This window comes from Notothenia coriiceps, unplaced genomic scaffold (assembly GCF_000735185.1).
Source record: "Notothenia coriiceps isolate Sejong01 unplaced genomic scaffold, NC01 NC01_scaffold00029543, whole genome shotgun sequence".
NCBI classification, from domain to species: Eukaryota; Metazoa; Chordata; class Actinopteri; order Perciformes; family Nototheniidae; genus Notothenia; species Notothenia coriiceps.
The window spans coordinates 43,396-53,741 of NW_011362244.1; the positions used below are offsets into that span (position 1 = coordinate 43,396).

At 42.0% G+C, this 10,346-nt stretch overlaps 1 protein-coding gene across 1 annotated transcript in view; it reads left to right on the plus strand.

The window, feature by feature from the left end:
- Positions 1-10,255, plus strand: part of cspg5a (chondroitin sulfate proteoglycan 5a) — a 48,478-nt gene extending 38,223 nt beyond the window's left edge. Inside the window, exons 3-5 of the mRNA XM_010786773.1 lie at positions 59-63; positions 2,076-2,232; positions 9,847-10,255. Coding sequence (XP_010785075.1) covers positions 59-63; positions 2,076-2,232; positions 9,847-10,014 — 330 coding nt within the window. The 3' untranslated portion in view covers positions 10,015-10,255. The remainder of the gene's footprint in view (positions 1-58; positions 64-2,075; positions 2,233-9,846) is intronic.
- The last annotated feature ends 91 nt before the right edge of the window (positions 10,256-10,346 follow it).

The following is a 10,346-nucleotide window of genomic DNA, read 5'->3' on the forward strand; positions in this document are numbered from 1 at the left end:
AAACCATTAAATGCATCAATTGTCAGAGTTTATCTCTTGACTGGCTTGATGTGTTTAGCACAGGTACAGTTTCCTTTAAGAGCCACAGCAAAGCTCCGTGTGTTTGATTTAGCTTTCTATAAGTGTCTAGCCTGCAGTGCATGCATGGCATAAGCACGTGTGTGTCATTGTCTCTAGTGTGTGTCCATGTGCAGCGCGTCTGTTGCCCAGTCTGCTGAGCGACACACACACGTAGACACACACACACACTCGCACACAAAGTGATGTAACAGAGCAAACACCGACGCATTGAAACAGACATCTCTGTAAGCACGTTATCAAATCAGATTATAGGTTTAAGACTTAGATTTAGAGATGTCCCGATCCGATCACGTGATCGGGGATCGGAGCCGATCACGTGATTTTCAAAAGATCGGAATCGGGAGAAAAAAATCGGGGATCGGGATTTTTTTTTTTTTTAAATACTTTTTTAAAATGTTGTATTCAATGTTACAAAACAAAAATGACCATGTTCAAGTCTTAAATTCATCCTGAGGCCTTAGTTTTGGTTTCAAATTACACAACATCATGTATGTGTTGCTTCTTTGGGGCTTGTTTTCATAGACCTGGTTGCTTATTTCTCTCAAATCTGGCAACAGAGTGGGCGCAGTGTCTAATTGTAGCAGTAAGCTAACGAGTACTGATAAGCTTTATTTTTGTTTTGATCCAATGCTGCACAACTGAACTGATCCAATGCTGCTGTGAAAAAAATAAGCTATATCCATGTTGGATAGAATATCCAATTTAAATAAAAAAATAACCTTAAGGGACAACTTGAATGCTTTTTTTCCTCGTAATGCATTGCATAAAGATCGGATCGGGAAAAATCGGTATCGGAAAATTGTCAAAATCAAATGATCGGAATCGGATCGGGAGCAAAAAAAGGTGATCGGGACATCCCTAATCTGTACTCCCCGGACAGATGTTACATTATTACTCTTTTATGTGTATCATAAGACAGCCGTATGTGTATTTGCAAGGTCTACAGTAATTCCTCCAACACAGTGGAGTTCAAGAGAAAGCATTGGATTAGCTTGTTTGCAGCAATGTCAAATGAACATAAAAAGTATTATTTGCATCAATATGTGCAACACTTACACACATCTGAACCCCGTGTGTTTAAAACTAGAGTGTGTTTCTGTCTGCAGTGTTTTCTCCCTGTTAGTCACGTCAAGTCAAAAGTGGGTCAAATGTGAGTCAACGTGCAGCCTCTGTGTATACAAGCCAGGTGACCTTAATCTGATGGTCAAAATGAATTCTCCGTGTGTTGCATCACAGATTACATGTTGTGTTATTTTCTGTTTGCCCTGTGACAAACAGAAGATTGCTGTCTAACTAATGCTGCTTTCTTGCTTTTTCTCCCCCCTCCTTTTTTCCTTTTGTCCATCTTATCTTCAACAATGTAATCTTTTCTCTTAAATATGTCTCCTATCTCCTTTCCTTTGTTCCATTTTGTTTCCCCGCCTTTCCATTTACCTTTGTCCGTCTCTTCGTATGACTTCTTTTGGCTTCAAATGTCTCTTCTTATTCTTCTCACCTCGTGGATGACCTCCTGTAAATGTCACTTCCCCTCTATCTCTTCCTCACTTCCTCCTCTTCAAATCCTCCTGAAACTCTCAAACTGTCTCTTATTATCTTTCCAATGTCCCTCTTTTACTCTATAAACCCTCCCATTTCTGTTGGCTTTTCTCTTTTCCCCTGCATTCCTATATCTTCATCTTCTCTTAAATGTCCTTTATTCTTCTCTTACCTTGCTTTTTATTTTCTGCAAATATTCTCTCTCCTATTTCCCCACCTCTTCCTACTTCAATATCTTATTCTATGGGTGCTATTCTTATATTCAAAATCCTTTCATCCTTTTCTTAACCTATCGTCAATCTCTTTATTTCTTTCCTCTACATCACATCCCCAACTCTTCCTGCCTTTCTTTCAAACTCTGTCTCCCTCTACCTTCTCCACACACCTTCCTCCATCTTTCCCCCATCTTCCTCTCCACTTCCCCTCCTCCTCTTCCCCTCCAATCCTCCGTCACCCAGCAGTAAGTACCGGCCGTCATCGGAGCAGCACAATGATAATTTCTCGCTGTCCACCATCGCTGAGGGCTCCCACCCAAATGTAAGGAAACTGTGCGACACCCCTCCTAACGTCCCTCATGCCCGTGCATTGGCTTACTATGATAACATTATCTGTCAGGTAACGTGGTTCTCGCCTCTCTCTCTCACCCCTTTTTCTGCATCTCCCCCCCCCCCTGCAAACCCTGCCCGGGCCCCTGACTCCTCTCCCCCTAATGCATGGGCATGAGTATTCTCAGATACTCCGAGGTGTGCAACGCTATGAAGACGAGGGATGGGCGGGGTCGAAGGGCGAAGGAGGGATGGTGGGGAGTTTTCTCTCGGGGAAAATACAAATACATAGGGGAGGATATATAAAACTACACGTTTAAACATGACCATCATGCATTTAGATTGTGGTTATTTTACAATTTCTTAATCCATTTGAGAACTCGTGGATCTCTATTTACATTCTTAATATTGCAATTATTTCAGGTTTAGCCAATTTGTGACAAATCACTTATACTAGCACCACTTTATTAGCTACACACACAGAAAAAATGCAACAGTGGAGTTCATTTGTTCATTGTTACATTGTAGGAAATGTGATATTTAATATTGACGTCATACTTAAAACGTATACTGGACCATATTACATTTAGACGTGTTTCTAGTTCGTTGTCCTATTAGAATACTTGAGGGGGAAACATATTAGAAATACTTAATATAATGCAATCAAAAACACCACCGCAAACTGAGCTATAACACCTTCATGACTGAGTCAAAACAATCTGAACAATATAAAAGTATGAATTTAAGTCAGAACAGATGTATTGCTTTGCATTTGATTGTACAGGTACCTCATAAATTGGCCACTGCTATAAATAAGAAATGGCACAGTTGCATAGATTGATCCCATTTTACCACGGCAACACGATGGCTGTTGGGTCTCATAGTTTCATGCTGTTTTATTGATTCGGCTCCCCTGGCTTATTGCTTATTGATCCTATTGTGAAGGTGAAAACAACAAACACACAAATAGGAGATGACAAAACTAAAAAACCTTCAGTTATAGAGTATGACAATGCTGGTATTTCAAGGTGAAATGTCTTGAAGAAATCTGGTGTTGAGCTTTAGCTGGTCATTTTAGGACCATTACAGAAACCCCACTAATTTATTTTGACTGAACGGTGTCCAGGAAACGCTTAATTGCCTGCTGACAAACAGTGGATGTACCATAAATCAGCTCAGAGGAGGACTAAGGTCAGAGGTCAAACTCCCCCTGAAACCATGCACTCTGAACATTTATCTACGGTTCTCACAGTGCAGCTAACAAACCGCGCTGGCTCTAACTTGACCCTTAAAGAGAAAACCCCCAGAATCCTTCGCTGCAACCCCTTGCTCACCCCGTCTCTTTCTCAGCTGCTCTCTCACTCTCTCTGATCACTTCTTGCATCGGTGTGTCATGGCTTTCCTGCTCTTTCGCTAACATGTGCAACGCCATCTGAGCCACGGCAGCTCTGCTTCGCTAACTGTTTACTGATTTGTGCTTATAACTAATTGTCTGCTTTACTTGTTTATCCTGAAAATGGGAGGGGGCGGGACTTGCTTACTCTGGTTTTCTGGGGGGAGGAAGTGGGAGGATTGATGTCACAAACAGGTAAGCTTAAGGTGTGGGACTATTGTGTGAAATGGTCGGGGTTATCAGGATAAACATCTGAGATGCAACGCCCCGCGGCGGCCTGCAGGTGGCAGCAGAGAGCCGACAGGCGCCTCACTAACTGAAGCATGGTTAGCTTTAGCGGCTAACGTTGTAGCAGCATGGGTAGTTCTCGTGCTACATCTGAGGTAGAGCTTGTTTGATTTGTTTTTAAGATGTGGTACCACCCTCTAACAACTCTGTCAGTAGTTTTGTTAACTTGTAAAAGGTACAGCAACTAGTCGTTTCTCTGTAACTCATTCATGCTAGCTCAACAGTTTTAGGAAAGAGTCTCACCCTCTCATTTTAACCACCACTATCATGATACCCTAACAGACAAGAAAAGAGTAACAAAAACCATCCATCCTCACCTTAACAATATCCCTAAGATATCTACTTCCTAACTCAAAACCACCAAAAAACCCTTATCATCCACTGGACTGAATAGTATTTGTAAATGTGTTAAAGAGTTTGTTTCAGCACACTTTTGGTACACATACATACTTCCACTGCCAGTTTCAGGCTTATCCACTGACAGTTGGTGGCAGTAATGTGCAAGGAAGCAGCCATGCTAAAAGACAAGCTAGCTAGCTCCGCAAAATCAAAGATATTGGTACAAATCAGCTTAATACATGTTCTATGTGGAACGTAGTGCACTCAGCAGTGTCAGGCATCAACAAGTGAACTCTGTGAATGTGAACTTTGTTTCCACGAAAACTGCATGGTGTAAATAACAAGTGTTGGGTTCTGAAACAAGGCTCTTTTTGGACCTAGTTTCAGGTTGGCAAAATTGCCCAATTCCCCAAGGCTCAAATATATCATTCAAAAGCAATTTACAGAACATTCACTTGACTGTTGTCTCATTTCTTATTGACACTGCTTTTACTGGTTATAGGATTTTTAGCAAAGAAGCGTGACTGTCAAATACCACAGATTTACAACTACTATTCAGCCCAGCTTTATTCTCTAATACATGTTCCAACCACGTACACAACTAACTTCGAAAATATAGGCTTCCCCAAACCAAAAACCATACCAACTCACCAATTTCTCCAAAAATAAACCCACTAATAATAATTTAAAAACCCTCAATCCCCTTCCATACCAACAGCCAAGTGCCACGATGGCGGAGAACCTCAACAGAAATATCCCAACCTGTATTTACTTTGCTAATAATGACTAACAGCCGGCAGCACCAGAGAGTCTGTGTTTGAGCAGAGATACTGTAGCCAGCTGGGAATATCAGCTGACATCTGAAAGGAAGTTTCTCCTGCTGTTGGTCTCTGTCTCCAACACTCGATCTCTCTCTGTCTTTTTTATCTGTCTGCTTCTATCTCTTCCTGTCCGCCTCCTCTTTCTCGCTACTTTTATCTCTCTGTTTCACCTCCCTCTCAACTTTCTCTCTGTCCACCTCCAACTTTTTCTGTCCGTCTCTCTTATCTGTCTTTCTCTCTGAGGATGCCTTTGTATGGTTTTGAGGAGTTATAACCCTTTGCCCCATCCCCCTCCCCTCAGAAAACCATGAGCAGATACACCTGGGAGTGTAAGACCAAAGAGGAGTCCGACTGCGAGGTAAGACCAACTCCCAAAATGTCAGAAAGTCCCGCCCTCCCCCCTTCTCTCACCTATCCAAACAGCTCTCTCATTGTTACTGTGGCCCTGTCAATCACCCTCTCAACTCTCAGTGGATCCATCTGAGTCTTACCTCCTCCTACCAACAAAAGAAAAACAATTATATATATCGTCAACATGACAGATCCAAACACACTCCTTGTCACCTGTTAGAACTAAAAAGGCTTATAAGGTAAAGCATTAATTGAACATAATTCATCTTCAATCAGATTTGCCAACACTTTCTGACAGACATTTAGTATAGGTATAAAAAGCCATGCATAAAATACAATAATCTAAATGTTCCTTTGCTAATATCTCATTTCCATCTGCAGTCCTTAGAGAGGTTCACCATCACAAAAATGTGAAAATGGTGTGAAATTGCCCTTTAACACACAGGAAAGACACAGAGTCCTCCAAACCCAATCCCAAACAGACTTTGAATTGGCAGCAAAACTGTTGACCTTGTGAGAACCCTGTTACACATCACTCACACACATACACCTGCAAAACTAAGTTTACAGAAGAATACAACCATAAACAAACACAGAAAGATGGGCACGAAAAAAACACAAACATTTGCACAAAGCCAACACAAATACATGCTAAACAATAACCCAAAAATCACTTTCCCTGCAATAATGGAGTGCTTTGTGTGTCCTGCCCTGTGGTAGATTGAACCCTCTTGTCCTCAATCTTTTTCCTTCACAGTAATTTCAGCAGAGTTCAGACAAACAGTCTCCTCTGCAGCAAACGCTGAAATTGTCAATACTAACTAAATTCACCACAGAAAATGAATTGACCTGGCAGAGCCGGCCGTAATTGTAAAGATGATTTCATTTCCATCGACTGAATCCGCTCTCAGACTGAATTAACCTTTAACTTCAAATTCTGCAAGCAGGCAGTTCAGTTTTTTGATTAAATGTAAATATAATCGTCCCTTTCATTTTGACACCATTCATAATTCTTTATGTGGTGAGAACAAAAATACTGGGACCATTAAGACCAACCAAATTCTTGCATAACTTATTAAAATCTGTATATTTTTGTTACTATGTGTCTTTTCTTACTGGGTTTCACACGGCATAGCACTTACCAGAGATCACAGTGTGGGCAGAAATATGACTTCTTTTCAAGCAAACAAACAAACATTGTTACTGCAGTATACTTTTAAATAAATCCTCTCTATTTAAACCAGAAGACATCCCAGACATACAACCCCCAAGTATTCAAAGGACAGATTTTAAAGATTTAATTTAGTTCTTTTAATTCGGCATCAGTGTACTTTTCTAGAGAAGGTCATCATAATTTTTAGAGTCAGTTATTATCTGCAGGCAAATATCATGGCCAGCTGTTTTTGTTTGGGTGGTTCCTATTATTGTGACCATAAAACATGAACTGCATGTCCCAGTTTGAGTCAAGGGAAACCATGCTGATCCACTTTCTGCGTGTCACACAGACTTAAGCCATTTAAAGACATTCAAGCTACGACCAGTGCTTCTCGTCTCCTTATGCCGCTTCACTGCACACTGCACACAAACACATACATGCAAATCAATCTGACACTCTTAAATACAAACACAAATGTAGACAGATGCTCTATATACTCAGAGAGAAAAGCCAGTCAGTAAACACAAACAAAGCCAAAACAAATGTGTAAACAAACACATGGAGGGGAATGAACAGGCAGGCTAATAGTAACTCAGTCACGCACAAGACAAATATTTTAATTTCAAGTTTATGCGCCCAGGCTAAAGAAAAAGTAATAAAGCTAACAGGTGTAGAGACTCTCAAACACTGTACAACATATTTAATCAGCTTCAGGGAGAGAGCTGAAGAGAATGAGTGATTCAGGCACAAACTCTATGACACCTGCCTGCACTTTAAATCCACCCAGAAACAAACACCTCTAGTGTGCCAAAACTAAAATATTTATTAACCTTATGACTTCATAAACATTTATATTTCATTCAGATGGCGATTCAGGCTTTTGGGTCCTTCCAATAAACCCTTGGTGTGCATTACTTTTCTACTATCTTTTTAAAATAACAAGCACAGTTCTTTAAACACTTACAAATGCACTCACAATTACTAGACAGATGCTTAAGTTATGAAACAAACATATTGTATAAGGGCTTTAAGTGGGTGAACTGGTTATAAAGGTGTTCTTCCTTCGCAACTCAGCTAACGATCGGACCGGCTAGAAATGACGATGATGTTAACTAGTCATGCTAATTTCACCATGCCTTTATGCTACACTGGAAAATGACAGAACATCCGGTGATATTTGCGATGTGCTTTCCTACAGTGTGTGGAGGAAACATTTCGCTTTTTAATTCACGCGTTTACTCTCGCTCTGCTTCGTAACATAACGACTCCACAGATTGTTAATTGATGCTTAAAAAAAAGCAAGTTATGCTTATTGTGCAAATTGCCCAACATATGAAAGTTGGCATCCAGCTGTTTCTGATTGCTGAGGACCCCTACTGTACATTTCTAACATAAAACGTTGTGTTTGTCAACATTTCCAGGTTCACAATAGGACTGTATGTGCTGGCAAATAGACTTTGTTGTAGTAGTTTCTACAAAACCTCACATAAGTGCGTCTGCTACTTGCCGGAAGTCCATTTCAATAAAAGTTGTTAAAAAGGTACCCAAGTGCAATCGTTCCAAAATCAACTGTACACATAGAATCCCCCTTAAACGCCCACTAAAAGAAAACAACTGTCCGTGTGCCTCCATCGTCATCATCATCAGAACCCTGTTTATATCTGTTCCTACTTCCCCCAAAATGACACCCGCTCTAAAGTCCTTGTGGCCTCCCACCTGCTGCCCGCCCCCTCTCCACCCATGCACAAACAATGAAATCCAACAAACAAAAAACATTTTCCAGTTTCACGCTGACGGGAGGAAAGAGGGCCCCTATCCCGTAACCATGGAAGTGACGTATCCGCACGTCCTGCCCGAAGTTACTATCTAGGCCAGAAGCCAGCGGGTAAATGCTCTCACTGCTCTTCCTTTCTAAAAGTGCCTTTGAATTCAAACGCAAACATTCAATTAGGGGGTGTTTGTAAGTGGCACAAGCCTCAGGGTCTGAATTTTTGTTTTGTGTGAATCTGCCAACCTGTGTGTTTGACTGAAAGTGTATATCTGATAATACTCAGCGGATGTGTGACAAAGAGGCGCAGACGGGCGCCCCGGGATGTGAGGCAGGGTCGATGATGCCATGCAATATTAATGGGGATAAGAGGCTGGAAAAACAGAGTTAAAATGGACTCCGCAATCAATCTGTTCCCTCTGACCTTAATTAAATTCAGATGAATTGGATTCAAACTCTTTTTTTCCCCCCAGCGACTGCTTGGGTATGTATGACGGTGGTACCCACGGACAATCAGCCAGAGTTTTATTATTTGCCTTTTTTTTGGACGATAATTGCAGGTGAAGCAGGAGGAGTTCTGCATGAGCGATCATTACCGTACACGGGGGGGATGTATTGTAAAGGGCTTGCATGTGGATGTGCATGTGCTTCCTGGGATGCCTGGAAAGGGGGGGGGGGGTGTCGCTCATGCAGCTCACCTCACTGTCGCTTCAACCAAACATGACACGCCAGTCGAGCATGATGAAGCCTCAAACCACTGACATGGCTGCTACTTACACCTGGTTTTGTCAATACAGAAGCTGCAAGTTGATTTTGTTGAATATTCGATGGTAATTCGCTGCATTCAAGAAGTCTCTAAAGGATCATACCAGGTTTTTTAACACTGGTGTGGTTCTTTAAAGCATGAAAGTGGAACATGCATTGTTCTGCATGCAACAAACGATAACTGCAGAACTCTGGGATTCTTTCAAAAGCAAAGCGATGCTGAGTTCATCTTTGTTTTCTTCTACGAAATCTCCAGACAAGAACGTCGTTGTTGGACGATTCTGCAAAACACTGGATTACGTTTAATGACAACCATTTGTCGTTGGCAACAATGTTAAGTTTAGGAAAAGAACACGGTTATGGTAAAGATTACAGGCAACGTAAACTCTTGGTTACGATTAGAGAAACATTGAGGTGATTAATTAAACGACAAATGTTCTTTGAAAGTCTGACAAGACATGAGCATTGGTCTTCTGCGTATTTATCTGATAGACTTTTCTTCTTGACCTCCTGTGTTACTACATAAAGAACAGACCTCTTCCTGGATTGGCACTCTTTTCCGCATTGGGCGGTAAAATGTGAGGTGCAGAATCGTCCAATATGGACTTCATTATTGAGATAAAGAGCTGGTTTTCTTTGCTTTAAACAAAGATGAACGTCGTCCTTTAATAAATCCAGTTATGATGGGTTGGCCAGAATTTTTTTTTCTACCAATTTGCAGGGTCAAAAGTTGCAAGTGATTAGGACACTGACTGTCGTTCATGTTTCTAACTGTACTTTCTACCCCCTCGCTCCATGGGTAGGATGATCCTCATGCCCAGAACAAGCTGGAGGACGCGGTGAAGGCCCCGCCCAAAGAGGACGACTCCCTCAACATCCACAACTCTCTGACCCCTAAACACGAGAACCACAAGGTCCTGGGCGAGGACAACTCCTCGGAGGTAAACTCACTGCAGAACAACATGATGTGAAAACAAATCAAACACAAAATCCAACCCTGCAACCCGACAACACGACACTGAAAACGACAAGGTGCGCCGGCAACGGGATTCCCTAAATCCCTGCTCTCCGTCCGCCCGCTGCCGAGCGCACCCGACCGGTCAACCAATCAACAAACCAGCCTGCCAACTACCAGCCAACCACCAGCCAACCAACCCAGTCTGCAACCGTCTACAACACGGCAACACTGCCACCAAGCGGCCTTGGCTGCTGCAAAAAAAACGTACAACACCACCATCACTGCCGCCACCGCTCCTGCTGAAAGTAGACCCTCTTCCACCAACTCCCCCTGCCGCCGCCTCGC